Source organism: Callorhinchus milii, unplaced genomic scaffold, assembly GCF_018977255.1.
Source record: "Callorhinchus milii isolate IMCB2004 unplaced genomic scaffold, IMCB_Cmil_1.0 Scaffold3, whole genome shotgun sequence".
NCBI lineage: Eukaryota > Metazoa > Chordata > Chondrichthyes > Chimaeriformes > Callorhinchidae > Callorhinchus > Callorhinchus milii.
In genome coordinates this window covers 6,950,032-6,977,828 of record NW_024704744.1, presented here as the reverse complement: position 1 = coordinate 6,977,828, position 27,797 = coordinate 6,950,032, and the positions used below count along the sequence as shown (strand labels likewise).

At 45.0% G+C, this 27,797-nt stretch overlaps 1 protein-coding gene across 1 annotated transcript in view; it reads right to left on the bottom strand.

Annotated features, from left to right (window-relative positions):
- The window catches only part of LOC103179015 (dystonin), a 323,265-nt gene that overhangs the window by 157,604 nt on the left and 137,864 nt on the right, over positions 1–27,797 (bottom strand). The window contains exons 12-30 of the mRNA XM_042333693.1: positions 26,278–26,405; positions 19,306–19,399; positions 18,516–18,670; positions 17,412–17,871; positions 16,913–17,041; positions 16,346–16,423; positions 15,162–15,323; positions 14,647–14,751; positions 12,925–13,020; positions 11,988–12,113; positions 11,278–11,430; positions 7,215–7,369; positions 6,618–6,744; positions 5,083–5,266; positions 4,028–4,185; positions 2,364–2,539; positions 1,650–1,788; positions 834–1,027; positions 66–228 (exon numbers count right to left, since the gene is read on the bottom strand). Of these exons, the coding sequence (XP_042189627.1) occupies positions 66–228; positions 834–1,027; positions 1,650–1,788; positions 2,364–2,539; positions 4,028–4,185; positions 5,083–5,266; positions 6,618–6,744; positions 7,215–7,369; positions 11,278–11,430; positions 11,988–12,113; positions 12,925–13,020; positions 14,647–14,751; positions 15,162–15,323; positions 16,346–16,423; positions 16,913–17,041; positions 17,412–17,871; positions 18,516–18,670; positions 19,306–19,399; positions 26,278–26,405 (2,982 nt within the window). The remainder of the gene's footprint in view (positions 1–65; positions 229–833; positions 1,028–1,649; positions 1,789–2,363; positions 2,540–4,027; positions 4,186–5,082; positions 5,267–6,617; positions 6,745–7,214; positions 7,370–11,277; positions 11,431–11,987; positions 12,114–12,924; positions 13,021–14,646; positions 14,752–15,161; positions 15,324–16,345; positions 16,424–16,912; positions 17,042–17,411; positions 17,872–18,515; positions 18,671–19,305; positions 19,400–26,277; positions 26,406–27,797) is intronic.

Here is a 27,797-nt window from a genome sequence, read left to right as displayed (position 1 = left end):
CCTTGCATTTGATATAGCGTTTTTCACGTCTTCTAGACGTCTCAAAGCACTTCACAGAAGGTTACCTTTTGTTGGTTCAGCTCTTCGGCCAGGGCTCGGATGTCCTCGGGCTGACTCTCTTGCATTTTCTGTTGAGTGATTTCCATCTCTTGGATCCAAAGGTCGAGCTCCTTGTAACATTCTCTGTAGCTGTTCAGAGACATGCTGATGCTGTCCAGATCGTGCAGCCTGGATGATCATTAAAGGCACCATATTAGCCTGGGTGACCATGTCTTGGTCTAAAGCTCAAACTTTCAGATGCTTTGTAATAACAACAATAACTAATAATGAATAATAATTTTGGGGGGGTCACACAAGTGTCTCCTTGGAGCCAGTTCAGCTCCAAGGAAACCCCACTTGCTCCCCCTCCTCCCTCCAAGGAGAACAGACACAAGGAGGAACAACCAACAACAAGAACCACTAATAATAATCCTTGCATTTGATATAGGTGGATACTGTTGAGAACGTCTCAAAGCGCCTCAAAAGTTTCTGTGAAGTGCAGTGACTATTTATAAGGGAATGTGTCAGCCACTGGGGGCAGAGTAACTTCTCACAGACAGCGAAGGAGGTAAACGATCAAATAATCCTGCAGGATTTTTTGGCCAGGAAACTGGGAGAAGTCGGTACTTATCATCTGCTCCATCATCACGAGAACTTTAAACCATTCTGGGCGTTGGTCTGCTGGACCCAATGAGAGACGAGGTGAACCATTAGTTAGACTGTGACTGGACTACTGTCACCCACCCACAATCCCACACCCTCCCACCAATACAACTTCACAAATGGTCACAAACCGGTTATCAATCTGGCACCGAACATTCTCCCATCTCTCGGCTAACTGGACGGCCTTCTCCTTGTGCCAGTCCACGTCCATGTCCCGTTCGTTGTGCACCCTCAGCATGCGCTCGCTGATGGCCTTCCCCTTCTGCAGCTCGTCCTCCAGGGTGTGGAACACTTCCCTTCTCTCATCCACTTCGGAGCGCCATTGCTGCAAGAAGGGAGGGGTGAGGTCAGGGTCTCCAGCAAAACAGAATTTTCATCAGAGTTTTAACAGGACCAAGAACTTACCCTCACACAGGCCTCAAGGAGCTTTACAAGGGCAATGTGGATCATCATCAGCAACAAGAACAACTTGCGCTTAGTAGAACTACTCTCATGTACTTAAATGTCTCAAAGGCTCCACCTGGATTGGAGATGGGTAGGGTGGAAAGTCTGAGGGAGATGGCACAAAGAGGTTCATTTTTTGAGGGGTTTTATAAATAAAGGAGCGTGCAAGGCAGAAGGAATTGTGCACAGGAATGTCCTGCAAACAGCCATGAAATGAAAGACCATTGTTGTTGGCCAGGACACCAGAAGAAAGTCCCTTCTCTTTTCAAATAGAGCAACAGGATTTTTAATGTCCAGCTAAACAGGTACCAGACCTTGGTTTAATGTCTCAATTGAAGGACAGGTACCTCAAACAATACAACACACCCCCCAGCTCTATGTTGGAGTCTCAGCCGAGCCCATGAGTTCAAAAGCCCCAGCATGAAGCTTGAACTGACTCAGAGACGACCAACTGAGCTTCTAAAGGGTGAAGCGAGGAGAACCCAGGAAAAGGGGCCCAATACCTTCAGTGTGTTTTGGAGGAACTCAATGGCCTCAGTGTCAGGTGGCACAGCCTCCTCCTCGCCCAGTTTAGTCTCGTACAGTTTCACCAGAGCCTCCGCTCCCTGGGTATTTTTCACAATCAGATTCACAGTCTTTAACCTAAAATCACAAGGAATATTTCATTGTAATGATAACAATCTTTGTGTTTTATATAGCACCTTTCATGCTAGCAGTACGTCTCAAAGCGCTTCACAGAATTTGCCGAACAGCGTAGTGATTGTGTGTAAAATAGGCAAACCCAGCAGCCAATTTGCGCACAGCAATGTCCTGCAAACAGCCATGAAGTGAGGGACCAATTTTATCTGGGGGATTGTTGACCAGAATACCATGAGAAACTTCTCTCTCTATCTGAATAGTGCTGTGGGGTGTTCAACATCCACCTGAAAAATCAGACGGGTCTTCATTTTTTAAATGGCTAATCTGAAAGACAGCAACTCTGACAATGGAACGTCTCCCAGCACTGCAATGGAGTTTAAGTTTAGACTCCATGAGTTCAAAGTCCTGACGTAGGGCTTAAACCCACAAATTCTGGCTCAGAAACGAGATTGCTACCAACTGAGTTAGGCTGACACTTCACAGCACGAACAAAAGCCAAAAGCGAGGAAATGGGGATTAAAAGATCAGCCATGATCTGATCAACGACGGAACAGGCTACAAGAGTGTGGATGACTTACTTGTCCAGATGGATCGAGGACAGTGAATAAACCTGGTTCAGGTTCTGGAGCACAACGTTGAGCTCAGTACGGAGGGTTGGTGATGAGGAGGAACAGGTTTGTCCGAAGAATTGATCACACTTTTCAGTCACCTTTTCTAAGTCCACTATCAGCTCCTCCAGCTCGCTCTTCAGTTTCTGGCAGTACAGAAAGGCATAAAAATGATCAATAAGATGCACGTAAATAGATTGGTTTCGATGAAGTGTACCCTTTGGCTCATTTAATCTCAACCCCCCAGAACACCCACCCTACTGAGTTTCTATCACAGCATCAAGCTGTTTTGAAATGATTCCAATGGCCTGGTCTCAGTAACCCTCTCTGGCAACCTGCTCCAGTCGTTAATTACCCTCTGCGTAAAGAAATGGGAATTTGTAAAGTGAGTAAATTGTAAACTTATGGAACAGGCTCCCTAGGGAGATGGTGGAAGCAGAAAGTGTTGATTCCTTCAAAAAGAAAACTGGATAGATTTCTTTTACGAGATAATATCTCGGTATACAGTAAATAGTTTGGGACATGACATGTTATGCGACTGCCAGGACGGTGGAAGGCAAACTGGATAGACCTTGGTCTTCTTTCATCCAGCAATTCGTATGTTCTTTGAAATTGCCCTTTGCAATTCTAAACTTATAATCTCTTGCTGCGTCCAAAAGTAATGCTCTGGGTTCTCAATCCCATTTTAAAACCTTACATGCTTGTATAAGGAGCCAATTCAAGAATGAAGAGCTTGTCTAATCATTGCTCACAGGTCATCCCCCTATCACTGGATATCAATCTCATTGCTCTTCTCTGCACTACTTCTAGAGCCTGGGAAACTTTGCTGTGTTGTGGCAACCAAAACTATATGCCGTTTCTCTTGCTGCGGTCTTACCAGAAAACTACATTGCTTGACTATGAGTTACTGAACTCAATTGGTTTCAGCATTCTATTTACCTTGTTACCTTGTTTATTGCTGCCACACGAATGCCTTGATCTTCCTCTTTCTTAAGCTTTCAAAATTTTCTTAAGAATCTCACTCTTTGATCAACAAAGCTTCCTATCACCTCAATGAACCACTTTGCAACATTAACTGGGAACCCTCAGTTTGGTTCGGATACTCTTAAGCACGGTGATGTGTTTCCGTCAGACACCCAGCCGACGAAACAAAACTACAGGTGGGCGTCTCAAAGCATTTGCAGTAACATGAACTATATATAATAGTCGAAAGGAGCAGCCAATTGTTGGGCAGCAATGAACCACAGAGAACCATGAAGTATATGACCAATTTCTGGGTGATTGTGAGGAGGATTGTTGGCCAGGACACCAAGAAAAACTCCCTTATCTTTTTGCAGAGTACCACGGGGTGTTTAACGTCCACCTGAACAGGCAGATGGGACCACAGTTTAACATCTCATCCGAAGGACCACATTCCACTGCTGTTGTAAATCAGGCCCATCATCCAGATTCCTCCACATGAAGAGAACACTGAACATGAGAGCATTAAAGCACCACATTCTCACCACTGTTATAATAATAATTCTGACATCCGGTACAACAGCTTTCGTGTCAGAAGAACATCCCAAAGCTCTTCACAGGATATCATAAGAATAATTCGGGGTGGGGGCGGGGTGGGGGGGAATGAGACTGACCTCCTGCTCGGAAATTCTTTGGACGCTCTCCTGCAAATCGTCGCGTTCCAGGGGTGTGCGGATCTGCCGGATCAGTCGCTCCTCACAGTTCTCCACCCTCAGCCTGATGTTCCGCACCTCCGAGATGAACAGGTTACAGGCGGATTCCTCCTGCTCCTCTGTTTCAACACAAAGAGCAAAGCAATCGATTTAAAACAGACGAAGGTTGAGAGAGAAGAAAACTAATTTGGACACTTCTGAAGAACACTGGATAGAAAAATACAAGAGCAACAGTGTGTGTGTGTGTGTGTATATAGTGTGTGTATGTATGTATGTGTGTTGTGTGCGTGCAATGTGTTAAACAGCAGGAACAAGCAATTGTATTTGGTATCACAGCTTGATGCCTCCAGCATGCTGTGTTCCCCCAGTGGAATTACATAGAGTGATATGGCAGAAACTGGCCACTTAGCACAACCAGTTTGTGCCTTTTGTTAATGTGCCACATGAATCACTTACTCCTCATTGTCCTAACAACCAGCCATGGAGTGAGTGACCAATTTTATTTGGGGGATTGTTGGCCAGGGCACTGGGAGAGAGAAACTCCCTTCTCTTTTCCAACAGTAACATGGAATATTTAATGTTGTTGTCACCCAACTGTACAATGGACTCGTATATCTACGCCTATACTTCTAAATATTCATATATATATACACATATATAGAAATATTTAATAAAATACCTTCTGTGAGGTTAATACAGATTTAGGGAACTAGATAAATATCTAAAAGGGAGTAAACCACATAGATATGGGGATAAGGAAGGTAAGTGGGAATGAAAGGATTGCTCTTAAAAGAGCCAACACAGGTACAAAGGGATGAATAGCTTTCTTCTGTGCAGTAATTTTTTAAATGACTATATATTGTAAATAAATAATTGATATTATATAATATATTATGTATATATAGAGAGAATACCATCTGCAATGCATGTACAGAGTTCATACACACACACAAACACGCACAATTGTTACAGCAGTTTAACATGGAACATGTGTTGGTACTGTCCTGCCTTCTTACCTCTTTCCGCTGACTTCAGCAGATCTTCGTAATATTGCTTGCAGAAGTTCACCTCTCGTTCCAGCTGGGTTCTGTCAGTGATGGTGAAGGCATCTGACTCCTGGCTATCTTCCAAAAAGGTGTCATAGTGGTCCTGGAGATTGCCGAGCACTTGCTGGTGTTCTCCGGGAAGCATGGTCTTTATCTGTGGAAAAAAACACATGCAAAACAGCTGCTGAAAACCACTGGTCGAGCTGTTATGTGCACATGGGACAGAGATCCTCAGGCAACCATCGATGGAGTTGAATGAAGTATTTCGAAATAAATAGATGAAATTTCGTAAGTAAGGATATTAAAGGACACAGAGAGAGATTTAATGCATTGCTAATAGAGTGGGACTAAATGGATAGAACAACAACAAATTACATTTGTATAGCACCTTTCATGCCGGGAAGCTGTCCCAAGCCACTGAAAATAGAAATGGATGGACCAAATGGATCCACACAGGAACATGGGCTGAATGGCTTTCTTCTGTGACGAAAATCTCCATGGTTCTTGGATTTAATCATATGAATTTGACAGTCCCCAATACCTACTATTTTCAAAATCAGTGAGCAAACTTTAAGTCACTTTGCTCCCCGCTCTCTGAAATTCTCTCCCAAATTCCCTCCCTCTTTGTTCTTAAAATCTCTCTCCTGGACTGTACACCTACCCTCCTACTTCTCTCCCCCACTCTTCCCCCAGTTCAGGCTCTATCTCTTGGTTTCTGTCAAGTGCTTTGCGACATTCTCCATTAAGAACAGCACTAAAACAAATGAAAGTTGTTCTTAAATAATAACAAATGAATTAGGAAGAGATAAGATGCGAAAGAGCTCTCTTCGCTTCCTATCTTCACCCAACTCTGAGTGAGACAGTAAGTGTCAGCAAACTATTCAAACAAACGTAAGCCTGTCCTCACCTGACATCCGCATAAGATCAACACAACAGAGGTTTGAATAAATAAAAGCCTTGCTGCCCATTTGATCTCATACTTCAGGAACAACATCCTCCTGTCTGCCCGCAGCAGGAAACCTATAGTTTCTTAAACCACACTTTGTGGTAACCCCTCCTAGAAGCTGATTGCCTTAATACGTGACTTGCCTCTTCAAAACCTATCCTTCACAGCACTGTATTTAAAAAAAACTTTACAATAATTACTGTGCATTTGTTGGCAAACATGGCAGTCAATTTGCACAGAGTGATGTCCCACAAACAGATAATTTCTTTTTTGGTGAACCACGTGTCTGACACACATGGAAATCCGTCACCGTGCCTAAAAGAATCCAAATTAAACGCATCCCACCTACACGTGGAAATCCCAGAGATAGGTTGTTGGAATGGATTGCGCACTCTCTCCCTGGAGGGACGTATCCTGCTTACGGAAAGTATTAGACACAGGTTGGCAAGAGCCTGAACGATTAAATCATTCTGGAGGATTGTTGGCCAGGACAACAGGAGACGTGAAGGCTTTTTTCGAATACAATGCTGATTTTAATGGATACAGGAAAATTACTCACTGAGGAGGCATTCCAGGCACGAATGGTTGAAATCTCTGTCATCAGGAGGTGCCAGGAGATGATGCTCTTCATGTCTATGTGTGACTGGTGCCACAGGGCCAGCACGTTTTGATAGAGCTGCTCAATTCTGAAAGACATAAAAATGAACCTCAATTATATGTTTGTGTTTACTGAAGTGTAGAAATGTACTTGTAGAAAAGGGGGGGTACAATACAAAATAACATTCGTATAGCGCCTTTCACGTCGGGAGGACATCCCAAGGTGCTGGACAGTCAGGGATTTGCATGTTGTGCAAATTATGTGTAAGTGGAGATATATTGTGAAGTATGTGCAAGCCAAGTGGAAATAGAAGTGTATTATGCACTATGTAACCTTGTGCAAATGGAGGTGTATTACTCACCATATAGTAATATGTCCTCCCGACGTGAAAGGCGCTATACAAATGTAATCTTGGTGTTGTTGAAGCATAAATGGTGTTGTTGACAGGGGATTACAATAACACGGATCGGTTGATAACATAATTCAGGTTAATGAGGGTTTGTCCGGTCTGTGGAAGGAATGAACTTTGGGTGCTTTGCTGTGTTAACCTCCCCTCACCTGCTCGTTCTCTCAATTGCTTCCTTGTTTGGTGGTGGGATTGTAAAGCAGACTGAAGGAACCATGGCCTCATTGCCAGTGGGGCTGACGACCTTCCACTTGGCACGGTGTGAGTTGTTCTCTAAGACACATTCGTCTTCCTTGTAGATTGTTATCTGTTGACAAACACAATTGCAATGAAAAGTCTCCTCCACATAAAAGCAGCCTCGCTCCCAACAGTTGATTGTTTTTGTGGTCGTCCAGGTGTCCGACACATGCAGAAACCCATCACCATAATAATAATCCTTGCATTTGATACAGTGCCTTGTCATGTCATTGAGAGTTCATAGAATATATTTCATAGAATATGTTGTGATGTGGATTGACTGTATATTTTGTGGGCGAAATGCAGCAACAAATCGCGCACAGCTGTGTCCCACAAATAGTCACGTTTGATAGAAACAATCACCATGCTTAAGAGTATCCAAACCAGACAGATTTCCACATATGTATGCTACCTACATATAGACATTTCCCTGAGTTTGGAATGGACTCTCTCTCTGGTGGAAAGCACCGTGCTTACCCAATTCCAAGGAGAGAATTAGGCATAGGTTGGTGAGAGTTAAGACTTGAAGAATCCTTCTTCGAGTCTTATTCAGAGTAAATCTCTTCATATAGAACCATAGAATTATACACCAGAGAAGGAGGTCATTCAGCCCATCAGGCCCATGTCTGCTTTTTGAAAGCTGTCCAAATTAATCCCGCTCTCTCCCCATGGGCCTGTAAATTTGCCCTCCTCAAGCAATTTTATCTCAAATAAACAAGATTGCATTGAATCTTAAACTTGTAACATACTCTATCCCGAGGGCCTAGGATTTAACAAATACCAGACTTGCTTCTTTCATCTGAATGAAAAAAAGTTCAGATTTTTAGAAAGCATTTGTAAAGCAAATATTCCTTTTATTTTCATGCACCTTTAGAACATCTTCTCGTGTAAAAAAAAAACGTGACAACCATTTCTGCCAGCAATGTCCGACAGACAACCAGGTGGAGAATGATCAATTAATCTTGATAAAGGCATGGAGACAAACTCCCTTCTCTTTCCAAATAAAAATAGCATCGTGAGGAAAGGCAGATGGCTCATCAATGTAATTTTTTTCCCCTCAATGTAATTACTAAGCTAAAGGAAGGCATCGTCCAGAAATGCAGCAGACCCACTATGTTCCTAACCTCTGGAATGCCTCGTCTCAATCCCTCCACCTCAAACTCTTTATGTTTCGTTTAAGGCCTACCTTAAAACCACGCCTATGGTAACCTCCCCCTTCTCCCTTGCTCAGGGTCCAACCCGCTCCTGTGCAGTGCTACGAGAGGTCATCTCGTGTGAAGGGGGCTGTATAAATTCAAATTATTGCTGTTGTTGCAGCACTCTCAACACTAAACTGGAGCGTTAACTTGGACTATAAACTCAAGTCTCAATTATGGAGCACAAAACACCTATGGCATTCCTTCACTATTGTATTTTGTACGTTCACACACACACACTCTCATTCTTTCCCCCTCTATAACCACCATTTCCCGATACATAAATTGAACCAAACTCCCATTATACAGACTTCCCTCCATAGGTCTGAGGGGCCTGTGAGAATAGCAGTTGATCTGCAATCTCCAAGACAGTCACCAGAGGGCACAAGCGCTCCCTTGTAACTATACATATACTATATATAACCCCCTGCCCTCCACTCTCCCCAATCCCGACCCCCAGCTCGGGTCCGAAACTCTGTCTGTCCAGCGCCTTGGGACGTCCTCCCGACATGAAAGGCGCTATACAAATGTAATTTTGTTGTTGTTGTAACAATGACCGCGATTGCCTCAGCTTCTCACGTCAGAGGTCTAAAATCTCTCTCGGCCCGGCCTCAACCACTTTGATGGTGCAAAATTCTGGAAAACCCTTCACTTCAGTGTTAGTTCGGAAGCCAGCTTTGTTACAAGTTCCTCTCTCTCTCTCTCTCTCTCCTCTTTTTAACCAAAAGAACAGCAGAAAGATAGCTTCCAAATTTGCACCGAATTTCAAAACTGGTCTAAAGACATTTCTGCACAACGTAAATGTTAAGGCAATATTTGAGGCAAAACCACATGAGATTCCAGTCCTCGTTGCTTCTCTCTGTGTCTGTGTGGGTTGATGAGCAAGCGGGTGTCCTACTTGCCAAAACACATCAACTTGCAAACAACTTGCATTCATATTGCGTCCTTCGCACAGGGTACCGTCTCAGAGCATTTAAAAGTGGCAGAGTTTGACGTGGAGCCGGGGAGAAAGGAGATATGAGGTAGAGACACTAAGGTAGGGAGGTTTAGTGTGTGATGGACAAGGGCACGGTTGCCGATCAACTTTGGGGACCAGGGAAATCAAGCAGGTCCTTTGCCTTGACAACATTCCCCCACGCAAATGCGTTACAATGCAAAGAAGCATGGGTCCATAAAAATTGTTTACAGGGTCCAGAGACTTGCTGGTAATATTTCATTTTTCCTAGCAATCATCTGCTAAGTATAATTACACCACCCGGCATACCAGCAGATGCAAATTAGCAGAGTTTAAATAGAAAATGCTGCAAAGCCTGTAATTTGCCGCAAGTCTAATTGCATGTTTTCTCTGAGTCATCCAGACCCGCCGTGGTGATCAGTGATCACACAGTGTGTCAGCCTGAGCCAACAGCGCTGCCGCTCACTCATTTTCCTCCTCAAATAAACAGCCCTTAAAGTAGGTTGTTAATAATAATCCCTCCAAAACAATAATAAATTGGTCATTTTCAATCTACGACTGTTTGTGGGACATTGCTGTGCGCAATTGGCTGCCGCGTTCGCCCACAAATATACAGTCAATTCACTTTACAGTGTGTTCTGTGAAGCGCTTTGGGACGTCCTCCCGACGTGAAATGCGCTATATCAAATGCAAGGATTATTATTATGATTAGGTTGTACAACCTCCTGATAGCCAGGCTAATTGCTCCGTGGTAATGACTGAAATCTATAAGGGAGTTTAGGATGAAGCTCAACAACAACTTGCCCTTACATAGTGTCCTTCATGCGAGGCAGCATCTCCGAGAGCTTAATAGTGGGGGAGCCCAACTTCGAGGGGGACGTGATGGAGGTGTTTATGATTATGAAAGGATTTGATAAGATGGAAGTTAATAGGCGGATTCCACTTATTGGTGAGTCCAAATTAGCCTAAATATAAGACAGCCGTGTAGTAGATCTTGAAAGGGAATTTAGGAGGAGGGTGGTGAGAATGTGGCTGAAGCAAAAAGCATCAATGTATTTAAGAGGAAATTTGATGTATGAACGACGGAGAAGGGAAGAGAGTTTTTCAGAAGAGGGGATTAGGAGGAGTGAGAGCTCATGTGGAGGCTAAACAACAGCATGGACTTGCTGCGTTGAATGATCAGTTTCCCTGCTGTAAGTTCTATGTAATTCAATGAAGTGAAGCCTTGGATATCAATCTCTATCTTTATGCCCTCTTCCTTTGCTTTATAATTCTCTCGCTCCTCTGTACCCTCACAACCAAGACCCATTCTGCCACCTCCTGCTCTCATTCCTTTCACAGGGACCTCCTTACATCCCTCTGCTTTTCATTCCTCCAGTTCCCTAATGAAAGGAAGGTCATTTGGTCCAACAACAACTTGCAATAACATAGGACCCCTCACACGAGGTAGCATTCATCGTGTCTGTACTGGCTCTTTGAATGAGCAATCCATTTACTTGCCATTTCTCTGTTACACCCACCAAAATCACATCCGTGTATCTCAGTGAGTCCTGCACAACGACCCTTCACGTCGGATTCCACAAAAATAACCAACGCAAAAAAAATTCAGCAAGATACAAACTTTTTAAATGACTTCCAAGGATTCTGAAGTTGTCTCAAAGGGAGACGTTCTCTGTGAAAGGTGTGAAAGGTGCCACGCAAGTGCAAGCTGCTGAAAACTCTCGCCATGTTTAACGAGTGAAGAAAAAAAAACGTAAATGAGAACGCCACAGAACGCTGTTGTCAACTTAAAAGATGTGTTGGTTTCCCGCTTGGCCTACCACCCACCTCGATTTGTTTGTAGTCACAGATGGCTTTGATGGGGATAGAAATCCGCAGCGGGTTGTCAGGGTTCCTGGGTTTGAGCTGGACAACGGCCTTCGCCCGGCTCATGAGACCCGCCACGTTGCTCCTGTACTGGAGAAGCTGCTCCTTCTCATCCTGAAGGTGGAAACAACCAGAAACGAGTGAGCAGGGCAACAAGAGCGACACTCGCGGGACAGGAAACACAGCGGCGTTTATGGGACACACTGAATATGTCCAGCATTTCGCTCTCGCCTGAGAAAAGGACCAAAAAGTTCAACAAAAGTTTAAAACATTATTTTTTTTAAAAAATTGAGAGGATCAGCCAGTGTGTGTGTGTGTGCGGAAACCCATCCCCGTGCTCCGAACCACACACTGACTTCCATATTTGCAGGGAAACATCTCTCAGTCTTGAAATGGAACGCACGCCCTCTCAGGACTCTCTCCACTTAGTCAATTCTGGAATATGGGACGCTGGTTGGCAAGCGCCAGGGTTTGGGGAACCTAGTGTGTGCATTGGGGGTACTGCTGCAGTTTATCCAGCTAAAACCGTGCAGTAATGACTGGCAAGCTTCCTGGTGCTTGTCCAGCAAGGACCATCCTACCTGTAAAGGCATTGGCTACCAGGGTTAACAAGAACACAATGGGAAGAATTCCAGCTCCCAGTGTCTGGTCATTTACACTCTGCCTCTTACCATGGAATCCTGCAGTAGGTCCTCCAAGCGGACTAGGCTACTGGTCTTGTCACAGCTGTACTTTCTCTTTATTGTCTCTTGTAGGTTCTTCAAGTAATCCAGGGATTCTTTGGCATCGTTGTAAAACTGGAAGTGGCAAAACAGCCCACATGTTAACTCACTCGGATCATTTATCTCGAACCCACCTCAAAGTGCTTTACAGTGAATCCTGTCAACTGTGTTGTACACAAATGTAGCCACCCATTTTGCCCACAGCCACAACGTCCCACACACAACCATGAGGTAAATGGCCAACTTAACTGGAGGGTTGTTGGCCACAACACCTCCACCCAAAAGAAGGACCTATCGAATGTCCACCTGAAGAAGGGCAGACAGCACCTTAGTTGAATTTCTTAACCCAAGAATGGCACCTGCAACAATGCAATGCTTGACATGGTACTGCGTTTGAGTGTCAGTCTAGAATACGAGTACATTGGGGCTTAAACCCAAAACTTTCTGACCTAGAAGCGAGAGTTGCTACCAACCGAGCCAAGCTGACCCCTGTAGCTGGCATGAAGGCAGCATCCTCAAGCCACGAGAGCACTTGCCACGTCGTCATTTATCATCACAGTTAGTTTATTGTTAATAGGAACATAACTTTGCGTAGACCTTACATCACTAAAACAGACCTGACTAGTCCATGGTTAAATCCCTACATGAGTCTCCACCCCTTTGAATACCAACTCCCAGGCCTTCCCCAAACCCACCACATACCCCTCTATTCTCTTCTCCCTCATATATTCAAGTTTCCGCTAAACACATTGCTTCTTTCTGCTTCAAGTACAGAGTCTTGCGGTGAGTTGCACATTTTCACCACCCACTCTTCGTCCTAAAGCCTCCTCCTAAACTCTATTTTAGATCTTCTTGTGGCTATCTTACATTTACGCCTCAAACTCACCTCGAAATATGCTGCGTTTTCTCTCAGATGTTGCTCAACACAGTGGCAAAGCTGTAACACCCAGCTCCACTGGGTTTGCATGGCAGCTTTGAAAGCCTTAAAAAGATAAAAGAATTTTGTTTCCATTAATGCAGATATACCACAAGCATTAAGGTCCATCACTTGATCCACCCTCCATCAGTAAGCGTGCTCCCTCCCTCCAATCCCAACCTTTAAGATGAATCTCTTTTTAGCTACCTTTCCCGTTCCCCCCCCACAACTTTCTCTCCCTCCCACAGCTCAGACTGGATGATGCCCTTCGAGAAGTCCTCCAGACATGAAAGGTACTGTATGAACCAAATTATTTTGGGGTTGTTTGTTGTGTTATTATTTGCTGTGCTGTGCACTGTTTGTTGCGTGTTGTATGCCGTGTTGTTTTGGGGTTTGTTGTGTGTTGTATGTTTGTGCTGTTGTGAAAGGCGCTATACAAATGTAATTTTGTTGTGTGTTGTATGTTTGTAGTGTTGTGTGTTGTATGTTTGTAGTGTTGTGTATGGTTGTGGTGTTGTGCATTGTGTTTCATGGGGTTTGCTGCATATTCCTTGTTGTTCCCCTTTGTGTTGTGCATGGTTTGCTGAATTGTTCATTGCATAAGTAGTAATAATAATCCTTGCATTTGATATAGCGCCTTATCACGTCATTGAGATGTCTCAATGCACTTCACAGGATATACTGTAAATTACACTGACTATATTTTGTAGGAATTGTTGTAAGAAACAATATGGCAACGTGCAGCCTTATCATTACGGTTAATTTCCGTAGCACTTGCCCAAGCTAGGATGCTCCTCCTGTCAGAGTTTTGACGCAGAGGGATGAGGACATGTCCACACCATCACATCTCATTAATGAACCAGGTAAGTCAGGCAACATTGTACAATCTGCTAGACTTCACCCAGCATGTCTGCTCTGAGTCACCCCAACTCCAGGAAGCCACCACTCATCATCCACCTCCTCTCTCTCTCTCTCTCATCCCCTCCCTCAGACCACAAGGAAATTATATAGAACGTGACAGCACAGAAACAAGGCTTTCAACCCAACAGTCACAGTGCTGGTGTTCACACTCCACACAAGCTCCCACCCTTCCTCATCCCTTCTCTTACATGGATGCAGAACATGGAATGTTTACACTGGAGAGGAAAAGGCTCGGACCTTATTGCAGAGTTTATGTTCCTGAAATAAATCAATATGTTTAACATTGGCCACAGACAGTGAATCAAAGGGGACTTGAGCACAGAAGAGGGAAGATGAACAGATACACACACAGACATTCACACACACACACACACACTCACACATACACTCACACACACATAGCAATAATCATATACACATGTAACATCGATCACGCAAAACACATAGCATTGATATTGCAACAACTCTATACTTGGGTCACAGGACAGCTGTCTGCCTGCCATTGCCAGCAAAACCATCTGTGAGCTTTCTCCAGGAAACCCTTGCACGACACACAGTCACAATAACTGGGCTCAGGCGAGAAAGTCAAAGGCTTAAGAGGCCGTGTGGTGCACCGAGATTTCTAACCCCACTGAGAAAATGAGGTTTGAACCTAAGGAACCCTTGTCAGCAGCGAGGCATGTAGAGTGAGTGCTTTCTAAAGGCCTCAGTAACCAACGCTGCCAATGGAGGGGAGTGAAGCATGCGGGTTGGCCCTGGGGGGACCCTCACCTCAATGGTTAGCCGTGCAGGGTGGTGATCCAGGAGAAGTTGATCTGCATCGTCCTGAACTGATCTCATCAGCATGTCTTTATCTTCCAGCTCTCTCATCAGTTCCTGTTGAAACACACACACACAAAAATTGATTCATGCCAACCGCGAAATAAAACATCCGTTTTGTAAGCGAACGAGGCAGGCAAGTTGCACACAGCGAGGTTCCACAATCTGCCATGAAGCGAATGATCCATTTTACCTGGTCAGCACACTGGGAGAAATCCCTTCTTTATTTGAATTGTGCCATAGGATCTTTAACATTCATCCAAAGGGCAGGACCTTCGACACAGCGACAACACCCCCCCCCCACCCCTGCATTAGATTATCAGATGCTGCTGAAAGCCCCGACCTGGGGCTTGAACACACAAAGCCTCTGACACGGGCGATAGTGCTACAACTGAGCCAGGCTGACATCTGAAAGCACTGAATACTCTTGTCAATGCTTCAACTGTATAACCATGTCCATCTCATACCGAGTGATATTCTCTCTTCCTCAGCATGCTGGAGTTCCGGTCACTCCAGTCGTAAGCCACTTCCTCTTCCTCCTTCTCGTTTAGCCAGATCAGCTCCTTGGTCGCTCTGGATATGAAGCTTCTCAGGCTTTCTAGGTGGGTTGCACGGTGCCTGGATGTCGTCTTTTATTTAATGAAACAAACACACAAATTCAGCATCATTGAGGGAAGAAAGAAAGTGACCGGTGTCAAACATGGGGGGGGGGTAATGACATCACTTCCTACGAAAATGGTCTCCGGGTTGTTACTTCCTGTGAAAATGGCTGACACAGTGTATTAGGGGTCGCAATCTCTCGTCTGCATGCAACAACCATGTTACAGGGTTATCCTGTCTTCAGAAGTTGAAGCGCTAGAAAGCTGACATCTCATTGCTGCTCATATGGAGCCAAAGGCCAGTGCGGACCCAATCCATTGAATAGCTTTTTTTTTTTCTTATATCATCCCTATTGGACTATGCCTCTCTGCTCCTGCCTCCTTTCGCTGGAATAGTGTTTCACAGGCACCAGTGATAACCCTCCACTACACCACCCGAGTGAGCCCTGAGGGTGAGCATCAGTGAGCTTGACAGCCAAGCCTTATGTCTGCCACATAACCAGCTGCCACCCAAGTGCACAACCAGCATTGGGTGGTGAAGGGAGCGCTGGCTGGTTTCACCTCTCTTACTAGGGTCAATTTATAACAATAATCCTTGTATCTGATACAGCGCCTTATCACGTCGTTAAGTCACCTCAAAGCACTTCCCAGAAAATATTGACTGTATTTTGCGGACGGAACATGGCAGCCAATTGCGCACAGCAGTGTCCCACAAGCAGTCATGGATTGCGTGACCGCATTATTATTATTCTGGAAAGCGATCCGCCAATCGACAAACAATTGGGTTCTTACTTGCTGCTAGGTAAACAGAGGCACGTGGAGTAAGGAAACTTGCCTAAATTTCGCCCTGTCCGGGTTCGAACCCGAGTCCTCTAACCTCCCCAAGCAGCCTCAGCTGAGACCAGCAAACTCAGCACAGATCAGAATTCGAACCAGCGAGCTCCTGGCCCGTAAGTTACAGCTCTCTATCCACTGCACTGTTGGGGCTCACCCTCTATTTCTGCGCTGTAACAATCTATCCTGAGACAACGAAGGAAGCCAGAAGGACTTACCAGGAGTTTGGAGTAGTGGCTCTCAAGCATTCTCAGCTTCTCAGAATAAGCGTTCTTAAGAGGGGATGTTATCTGATTCTGTTTAACAACAATAACAAGAAAAAAAACTATTATTCCTTGCATTTTTCATGCCGTATTTCTTTGACTGCACTTTTGGTCATCTTTCTCCCTACACAAACCCTTCGTCTCTTACCCCCAGCTAGCTTTGTCGAGCACTTTGGTATGTTCCCCCCCACCAGTGTGGGTGCAAATGGTATATAGTCTAAGAGAATCCTCCCGATTTATAACATGGTTTTTAATATTAAAAGCAACAGTCCTGGCCCCAGCCACTGCAAGCTCCTCTCCGCCATATCACAAGGCATTTAATTTCTTGTGACTGTCACTGTGAACGCCAACGACACTTACCATTACAATAACAAATTACATTTATATAATGCCTTTCACATCAGAAGGATGTACCAAGGCGCTGGACAGTCAAGGGATTGCACCCGAGCGAAGGATGGGAGTGTGGCCGAAGGCACGGTCAACAAGGAAGGTCTTGAGGGACAGGTTGGGACCTTTCAGTACCTCGGCTGACTCAGCTTCTTTGATGCTCGATTCAAACTCCTCGATGGCTCTGTGGACATTTCGGTGATTTTCTAAATGGCTCTCCACGCTCGGCATATCTGACCCCCATTCTGCTTGGTCGAGTTGCACCTGGTTAAAGGAATTCAAGACGTTTCAGGAAAATAAACAACATCATTGGCAGAGAACAATACTGATGGGTGGTGTGCACGAGAGCCAACGCATGCCTGAGAGAGTGTTCATTCGTGAGAGCGGGTGTGTGCGCGCGAGAGACGGAGCGAATGCTGGATCGAGAGAGAACACGAGAGGAAGAATGAGAGAAAGAGCATACGAGAGAAAGAACACGCATGTGCTTCACGGAGAGCGTGCGTACGTGCATCAGAGCGAGCATGTGAGCATGTCAGGGTGAGAAAGTAGATTGGTAAGAATCATTTACACCAGAAAGAACATTAGGATCAGGATGATGCCGAAAGCTATCAAATGCCTTGTTGACCAGTTTTACCTGCATTTCCTCCACCCAGCTCAGCAGATCCTGAACAAACTTCATGTTGATTTCATCCTCTGTCAGTGACTGGTTGGCCAACTGGGATCTCATCATTGGTTTCCTGATCTGCATGAGCTTGATGGTTTGCCGTGTGTCGGGGTCCACACCGGGGACGAACCCCGAAATGAAGCCGTGCATCATGACGGGCTTTAACCCGGAGGAGAGGCTGACAGGGAGGCTAGGCGGCAGGATTGGAGCGAAAGAGCGAGTCAGGCTGGGGGTCAGGCTCAGAGAGGAGCTGGAGTTGAAGGTGGGGGTTAAGCTCCGGGAGAAGCCAGAGGAGAAGCTCTGATTGAGACTCTGTGTCAGTCCCGCCATCATCAGCTTGGTCTGCTCGGCCGACATGGAGCGTCCCTGACTGTACACCGACGAGCACTCTGACTTAAGCAACATCAGGTCGTCACGAAGCTTGGCAACTCTACAGAGAGAGAGCACAGCGGGCACAGTCAAACATAATAATAATCCTTGCATTTTACGTTACACCTCATCACGTAATTGAGATGCCTCAAAGCGCTTCATAAGATACACTGTGAAGTGGAGTAACACCTATTATATTTATAATATGATTTATATTTATAATTAATTTCACATCACATACTGCACTTGTCCACCCTGTAGCACATTCCATAACACACCGAATGTGACATGAGATCTCACACCTTTCTCCTCTGCAAGAACAGGATTAAGCCATTCAACCAGCCCCTCTGTTTTATTGGGATCACGGCAGATTTGTTGATTGCGATTTTCTCACAAGACCAGTTCAGATAAAGAAGGCTCTTCAACCCACCTCATCTCATCCTCCTAGAATACTCACCCTGTCACCTTCCCATCAAGCCATCAAACTATGTTTCTTTTTAAAATGTGGACATTCCTGGCCACTTGTTCCAGTCGTTAATTAGAAAAACTTCCTGGTGTCTGCCAGTCCCAACTCTAATCTTGTTCTTTTGTCTTGGTGAATCCTAACATATTGTTCTACATCCCTTAATAACCTTCCTCTTTCAAGGTTTAGGCATTACTCCGGATCACAAGCTCACGAAGTTGTGTGCAAATCCAGGTTCCTACCTTTGAACCAGTTGGTCTGCCTGGTAATACTTTCCATCGATGAGAGTCTGCACGTCAATGATCTGCTGGCGGATCAAATTCTCGGACTCCAGGAGATACCCAGCAATTTCCGTCTCGTTCTGAAACTGAAGTCCCGAATCCAGCCGTTTAGCATCCTAGAAAAATTCCAAACCCGGTTACAGCAGCCTGATTGCATTCAGTACCCAATATTGTCGAGCTGTAACGTCTCTGGGTACAATGTCAAATCATCTTGACTTAATTCACTGTTAGAAGACGCAATCGATGAACAAAGTGATGCATACTTGAGGGAGAAGGGAGTGGAGGAGTATAAGGAGAGGAGAATAGTAGGGATAGAGGCTTGCGTGGAGTATAAACACTGGCACAGACGAGTTGGCCAAGTGTCCTGTTTCTGTGCCATATTGTTCGATGCAACTTGCATTGTTCTTAACTTTAAAATGCCTCATATCGCTTCACGGTCATTAAGGTCATGTGTAGTGTTCAGGACAAACTTCCTCCTCTTCCTGAATCGTGTTGTGGGATCTTTAACATCCACCTGAACAGGCAGGTTTAACAAAAACAATTCACACTAAAAATAGCGCCTTTCACAAAGGGACCTTGGACGATGCAGCATTCCTCTGCAGGGGAGAGCCATGTCAGACTGGGAGCTCAAAGAACCATCGTGGGGCTTGAACCCATGATCTTCTGACACCGAGTACCGAGTGCTACCAGCTAAGCCAGACTGACAACTGCAAGGGTAACAGGGATGTGCTAGGCTTTAACCTGAACTTACCAGTTGCAGTGAATTGTGAGCCAGTGTCAGTTTATCCTCACATGCTATGCTGTCATGTTGAACTCTGGTGGCAATCTGCTGCAGCATTTCAAGTCTTCACAGAGGAGAAAAGAAAAGAATCAGAAAGGAAACTTTCGAATCCAATGCAGCTTCAGAAAAAGTTTGAAACTTATTAATAACAACAACAATAACCCTTGCATTTGATACTGCGCCTTATCACGTCGTCAAGATGTCTCAAAGCGCTTCTGACAAAGGGTCGTGGACCCGAAATGTTGACTCACTTTCCTTTCTCCATAGATGCTGCCTGACCTGCTGAGTGTTCCCAGGATTTGTTTTTGATCCCAAAACGTTTTTTTTAATATATATATATTAAAAAAAGCTTCAAAACATAAGAGATAATAGACGAAAGTGTGAACATTTTGAAGTGTTTGGAATTTCAAAATATCTCAGCATAAAGACCATTAACATGATTTCAAATAACTAGCAAAAGGCATAGATTTGGCTTTTTTTTAAAACAATGGAAAGTTATCAGTATGTGGAATGCCCTGTTGGTGGTCGAGGCAGAATCCACACTGGCATTGAAGAGGGTCGGCTGATATCTAGAGCAGCAATATTCTGCGGGAGAGGGAAAATGCAGGTCTGAATGGATTGCCCATTGAAAAAAGACAGCACAGACAAGATAATAATAATAATCCTTCCATGAGCACCTCTCCTGCCAGGAGAACCCCTCAAAACACTTCACAGGATGTATTGCCAAGTATAATGAATGTAATTTGTAGGTGAACGCGGGTTGAATGGTGTGGTTTCTGTGCTATGAATTTCTATCGTTCCGTAAGAATGATTTTAAATTTGCTCCAATCGGGCACGATCTCGAAACTTGAGATGAAATGGGTCACGGCCATGAGAAGTGTCGTGGCTCCAGTCACACAGCGGCAGCTCATTTCGATGAGGTTCTCTGGTCTCGTCGGTCATCGTTAAGAGAAGCCTTGGGAAACAATTAGAACAGGGCTCACTGAACACACATTAACCTACCCTCACATCAACAGTTTCCTTGCTTTATATTCCTCTCTCTCTCTCTCTCTCTCGCACCCACCAGTAAAAAGCAGCCACTGGCAACATTGAAGATCACGTACAGAAATTCAATGCGCGCAGTGAGGGGAGGGTGGAAACATCAATGACCTCTGCCACTCTGAAACCAGCTGTTCTTTTCACCATTGGCTGTAGCTGTGTTACCTGCACCCTTCCGAGTCGCTGCTCAGAGATGTCCACGAGCTGATGGGCGTCCGCGCGGAGCTGTTGGAGTAAATACTGTCCGTGGAGCTGACGAGATTGCAAGCGCTGCTCCACAGAGGGGAGCTGCCGCAGAAGGCCACCGACCCACTGTTCATTTTCAACCCTCGGCAAGCCGGCCAGAGACAAGACGCTTAGCCTCTCGGCCGGCCCCGGCACAGGGAGTGACTGACAAGAGGAGCACTGAGCTCCTCACACAAGGCGTCGCTTTAAATAGCTGCTGCCGGTGAGACAAGCGAGTGAGAGAGAGAGAGAAAGAGAGAGAGAGAGACCAGATTCTGCTCGCAGGGCAGTGAGAAAAGATTGAGCATTAATATTCTGATCAATCGTTCAGGAATGCGCTTCAGGGCACGCATACCTGCTCAGGTCACTTTGGTGTCTATTTTTTTTTAAGCACGATTCAAAGCAAAGTACGCCCTACTTTTCACTGCCCTGCCCGACCACAATCCACACCACAAAAGTTACACGGCGCTGAAGACAATTCAGGATCACTTTCAACAATAACAGTACGGGCTGAAAGCCCATTTTGTACTTGTTCTAGCCTGAGGAAAAGTGAGGAGAAGAGAGAGAGGAACACACACTCACACAAGCACGCACACCCACACCCTAGCCTGGGGAGAGTGGGCGGGAGAGAGAGAGAGGGAAATACCCACACACTCACTGGCTCTAAACTGGGAAGTGGAGTGCGAGTGTGTGAGTGAGAGAGAGAAACACACACACACACACACACACAAAAAGTTCTGCACTTACGATGGGAGAATAAATTCCACCTGGTTCTCAATTTACTCTACAAACACACAGTGAGTTGCTTTAAAAGAAAACCCTGTGAAGCCCTATGATCAATGTGATCATAGGGCTTCACGAAATGCAATACTATTTTCTTTTTAGTTCAGAGATAGAGAATTTGGCAAATTCTTCAATGCAATCTTAAATTTCAAACCTGGTTTTCTATAAGTTCTTTCAAGTAACTTCAAAAGGAAAGACTGAATTCAACAATTTGCCAAATTCTACATGTTTTGAGCTGCTAAGAAAATTTATCTCGTGGGAAATTATCCTCCATATCACTAACCAAAACTCCGCCACACAGATCCTCACCCACACCAAACTCCACACGCCCATCACCCAAGTCATCGCCAGACTCCATTACATCCATTTCCCAGTGGATTCATTTCAAGATCCTCGCCCTGACCTATAAATCCCTCCATGCCCTACCACTTCACTATCTCTCTGATCGCATTTCAGATTCGTGGAGTCCTGTAGCTCAGTGGTTAGAGCACTCGCCTTGCAAGCGAGAGACCTGAGTTCAATTCCAGGCAGAGGGCGAAACCTTAGGCAAGTTTCCTTACTCCACACAGAGTCTAATAATAATCCCTCCAAAACAAAACAATAATAAATTGGTCATTTTCAATCTACGACTGTTTGTGAGACACTGCTGTGCGCAATTGGCTGCCGCGTTCGCCCACAAATATACAGTCAATTCACTTTACAGTATATTCTGTGAAGCGCTTTGGGACGTCTAGAAGATGTGAAAAGCTTTATATCAAATGCAAGGATTATTATTATTATTATTATTACTCATCTGCTCTACCCCTGCATAACCTCATCTTGTCAAGAGATCCCTGCTCTCTCCACACCACCATTGGTGGTCAAGCCTTGTGATTCTACCCACTAACTTCCGAAATTTCCTCCTCTATCCCTCCAACTCACCCTCTCTCTATTTTTTCTTAAAACCTACCACTTCGAGGTTCATTTCTAGAGGACTAGAAATGAAAAGCAGGGAAGTTATGGTAAATTTACATCGAACCTTGGTTAGACCACACTTGGAATACTGTGTGCAGTTCTGGTCCCCACATTTTAGAAAGGACATAGAGGCACTGGAGGAGATACAAAGGAGATTCACAAGGATGATCCTGGAACTGAGAGGTTTATACCTATCAGGAAAGGCTAAACATACTTGGACTCTTTTCTCTTGAAAAGAGGAGGGTGAGGTGTAACCTAATAGAAGTCTTTAAAATTATGAAAGGTTTTGATAGGGTAGACATACGGAAGATGTTTCCACTTGTGGGGGAGACCAAAAACAGGGTTATCAATATAAAATAGTCACCAATTAATAGAGAAGTCAGAAGAAACATTTTTATCCAGAGAGCGGTGGAAATCTGGAACTTGCTACCACAAGGAGTAGTTGAGGCAAATAGCGTAGATGTATTTAAGGGGAAACTAGAAAGGTACATGAGGAAGAAAGGAATAGAAGGTTATGCTGATCGGCTTAGTTGAGGAAAGGCAGGAGGAGGCTCATGTGGAGCATAAACACCGGAATAGACCAGTTGGGCCAAATGGCCTATTTCTGTGCCTTATATTCTAATGGATTCTAATGGATTCAACCACACCTATGGTCATATCTCCCTCTTTAACTCAGTAAACGTTGTAAAGCGCACCGAGATATTAACCTTCTGAGAGGAATACTGGTACTCTAACATGTACTCGGAGATGGTAGTAACTATCTTAGACAGGCGTTAGGTTTTTTAACCTTTCTGTGTTAAATTTCTTTTCATCATTAAACACAGAGGAGGGAATACAGTGGTGAGGGAAGAGTGGATGAGGAGGGGTGGAAGCTCATGTGAATTGTAGAATCATAGAATCTTATAGCACAGAAAGAGGTCATTCGGCCCATCGTACCTGTGCCAGCTCTTTGAAAGTCCCTTCATTAATCCCACACCCTTGCAATTGGGCAAGAGTGGGAGAGTGGGACTAATAAAGAGTAGGGGAGTGGGACTAGTTCCATTATAATCATAACCACTGGCTCGGACTAGTTGGGACAAATGGCCAGTTTGGGTGCTGTACAGTCTGTGTAATTAACTTTGTAGGTGAGGTGTCGCTTATTTGCAAGAAATAACAAATTAAAATATAATTGACTTTCACTCCAGATGTTAGTTCAAGACTTTCAACACCAACTCCACTTGAAGACTTTCTGTGATGCTTGGCATTAATTCAACTCCTCAAACACAAGTCTTAAACATCCTATATTTACAAACGGGCCCTGGAATGTAATGTGTATTCTGGGTCTCAGCCCAAGTTAACTCCAACCCTCTTTTTTGAAAAAAGTAATAATAATAATAATCCTTGTGTTTGATATAGCACCTTATCACGTCATTGAGATCTCTCAAAGCACTTCACAGAATGTACTGTAAAGTTGAGTGACACAGATGAGATGACACAGATCTGGACACAGATGAGCTCCAACAAGGAATGATTAATTGCGTCGCATAAAGTACATGCATTTCTATATTCTTCACATCAACCTTACCACAAAACGCTGAACAAATGGATCACCTTTTGCAAGAAAGTGCAGTGAACTGCAATGAATTTGAAAGATAGATCTGCAATAAATTGAGGCTGTCTCCATCTGAAGGTAAAATAATGCCCGCACAAAGATAAGCTACAGCTCTGTAGCCTTGAGATGACATGTCTTAAGAGAGATTCTGATATAAGCCTCTGCACCTCAGGCTCTGGCAGGATCAACCCCATGGCTGCACACTACAACTCAACAACAACAACAACAAGATTCCATTTATTGAGCGCCTTTCACGTCGGGAGGACGTCCCAAGGCGCTGTACAGTTGGGTCAGGACCCGAGCAAGGGGGAAATGGTCAGGGTGAGCGGAGGAAGGGAGGGAGCGAGGAGGGGTAGAGAGTCGAGAGGGGAGCTGAAGGCACGGTCAAAGAGAAAGGTCTTGAGACCGGCCTTGAAGGAGGAAAGGGAGGAGGCAAGGCGAAGGCACTGGGGGATGGAGTTCCAGAGCCTCGGGGCTGAGAGGCTGAAGGCCCGACCACCGATGGTAGGGCGGTTGGGGCGGGGGATGTGGAGCAGACCGGAGCCAGAGGAACGGAGGGTACGGGCGGGTAGGTAGGGGGATAGTAGGTCGGAGAGGTAGGAGGGAGCAAGGCCGTGAATGGCCTTGTAGGTGAGGGTGAGGATCTTGAATTCGATCCTCTGGGGGATGGGGAGCCAGTGGAGGTGAGCGAGGGTGGGAGTGAGGGTTCGCGGTGTCTGGTGCGGGACAGTACACGAGCTGCAGAGTTCTGAATGACCTGCAGCTTGTGGAGGGAGGTGCGGGAAGGCCGGCGAGGAGAGAGTTCCCATAGTCCAGCCTTGAGGTGATAAAGGCGTGGACCAGAGTTTCAGCATCGTGCCAGTTAGGAACCTAGATGTCTTGTTCGACCCTCAACTGTCGTTTCTTCCCCACATCCAAGGCATGACCCACTCTGCCTTCCCTCACCTCCGTAACATCACCCGACTCCCCCACTACCTCACCCCTCAGGCCGCTGAACCTCATGTTCATGCCTTCATCACCTCCAGGCTCGACTATGCAAACACCCTGCTTGTCGGCCTTCCCAACTCCTCCCTCCACAGGCTGCAGATAATCCAGAACTCTGCAGCCCGTGTCCTCTCCCGCACCAAACTCCTTGACCCCATCTCCTCCATTCTCGCCCGACTCCACTGGTTCCCTATCCGTCAGAGGATCCAGTTCAAGATCCTGGTCCTCACCTACAAAGCCCTCCATGGCCTTCCCCCCACCCTACCTCTGCGACCTCCTAACCCCCTACCAACCCGTCCGTTCCCTCCGCAAAGCCGGCTCCGGCCTGCTCCACGTTCCCCAACCCATCCGCCCCACCATTGGCGGGAGAGCCTTCAGCCACTTTGCCCCAACCTCTGAAATTCCAACTCCCAATCAGTCCGCCTCGCCTCCTCCTTAGCCTCCTTCAAGTCCCACCTCAAAACCCTCCTCTTCAAACATGCCATAGGTCATCCCCTTCCCTCCCCTCTCCCCCCTGACCCAACTCATGTCTGAAATGCTGTACACTGTCCAACAAGCCTTGGGACATCCTCCCGACATGAAAGGCGCTATACAAATGTAATCTTGTCGTTTTTGTTGTTATTGCTGTCGTAAGGTACTGAATGGGTTGAAGTAAACCCAGAACAATAGTTTCATATATGCTGAGGCAGCAAGATAAGAGGTCATGGATGCAGTGTTACGAAAGGCAATTTTGAGACAGAAGTATTTCTTTGCATCTGGAACAGGTAGCCAGGTAGGGTAACCTGGTAAATTCCTCACACTCTTAGCTTTTAAGGCCGCTATCTTAGAATTTAAGCAGGTAAGAGAGCCCCATTGTCAGTTCTCACTAAGGACACGACTACTCATAAAACTACAGAAATTTACAATACAGATCTATTTCAATTTGGATTCGGCCTCAACCAAAGTTCCCAGCAGGGCGTTCCACATCATAGCTACTCCATGTGTGGAAAAAGTTTTTCCTAACTTCCCCATTTGCTCGTTTGCTAGGAGTATCAATTCATCCTTCGGTGGTCATGCTTTCAACCACCACACCCCTCAGCTTTGGAACTCTCTCCTCCAATCCCTCAGCTTTGCTCCCATCTTTCCCTCTTTTGGATTACAACTGAAGACCTTCCTCTTCAACCATGCTTAGGGTCACTTCCCTCCCCCGGATCGGGATCAGGCTCAGCTACTGTTAAGCAGTCTGAGATGCTGTCCGACATGAAGGGCGATATATAAATGCAAGTTGTTGTTATGTAACCACACTGAAGCCATAGACACTGATTGAGCAAGCAAACAGTTTGGGCCAATATCTCTGCATTACTCCAAACCAGACCCGTTCCACTAACCTCTCCACTTCAGGCCTCAGTAGCTTCTCCCTTTCCAGCATGGCGATTATTAATTTGCCCCACTCCTTCTCCACATCATTCGGATGATACCCTTGGGGAAGTTTAATACGACCAAATTCTATCCACACCTGTTCAATAAAAAAGTGTTTTTTTAGATTAAATGTTTTTCCAAGCAGCCCACCACTACTAATTTGTAACAAACTCAAAATCTTTCTGATCCAGGGTCTATAAGGCAGTGGTTGACCCAGTAACCGCAATCCAAATCCGGTCTGGTAAGCAATTGACTGCTCCGAAGAGCCACGCTTCTCAAAAGTTAAACAAATATGTAATCCTTACATCTGATCTGGTGCCTTATCACACTGTTGAAACATCTAGAATCATTTACTGTCAAATGCAGTGACTGTGTATTTTGCAGCCAATTTACACACAGCAACGTCTCTAGAGTGAGTGACCAACTTTACCTGGGAGATTGTTGGCCAGGACACTGGGAGAAACTCCCTTCCCTTTTCGAATAGTGCCATGGGATCTTTAATACCCACCTGAACAGGCAGGACATCTCAGTCTAACATCTCACCTGAAGGATGGCACCTCCAGCACTGTTCTCAAAATCTCAATGTGAGGCTTGAAACACAATCTTCTGACTCAGAGGCGAGAGTACTTCCAACTGAGACAGGCTGATACCTGGCCAAGACGTATTGCTGGTTACCAGCAGTATGTCCCATCAGTGAGTGCATCACTGTTAGTGAATCCTGATGAGAAGTGATGATCTTTAGACGCCAATGACTAACAATATTTTGAAATGTAATAAATGTTTAACTGCAATGACCAGCATGATTGTTTTCGTCATAAGACCACAGGTCCTAAAAGTCCTGAATTCAGACTTATATCTGGAGTCAGTTTTCTGCAGCCCCTCAAAAAGAACAGTGAAAAAAAATATTCTTCAAATTTAGGTGGAATTTAATTTAAGAACCGCCTTATGGGAAGAAATTCCACCAAATTCCAAATTAAATTTTTACTTATGGAGCATTTCTGACTGTTCTTAAATACAGCCTTAATTTTGAAACTTGTTTCCCATAAATTAATAATAGTAATCCTCGATAATAATCCATGTCAGATCAAGTCATCAAAACAAAATATTTTTTTTAACCAGAAAGTGCAGTGACTGTTTTGTAGGCAAACGTAGCAGCTAATTTGCGCTAAGTTATTTTATGAATGACACAAAACCGATGAATGACACAAAGACTGAATTCCACAATTTGCCAAATTTTGAATGTCTAAAATATTACATAAATAAATAGTGAAGTTAGACCCAGATTTTTTTCAAAATGACAATGAACCCAAGGCTAAGAACATGTTAACTCTGGACTTCTAATCAAGCAGGAGATGATTAAACCTTGAGAGAGTGCTTAATGTCCCTTCCAGTATCACACAGCTACAAACCATTATATGAACTGACTACAGCACTAACCCAGAGACAAAGTAACTTTTGTGAATTGGTTTCAGATTAAAAAGCTTGGGAG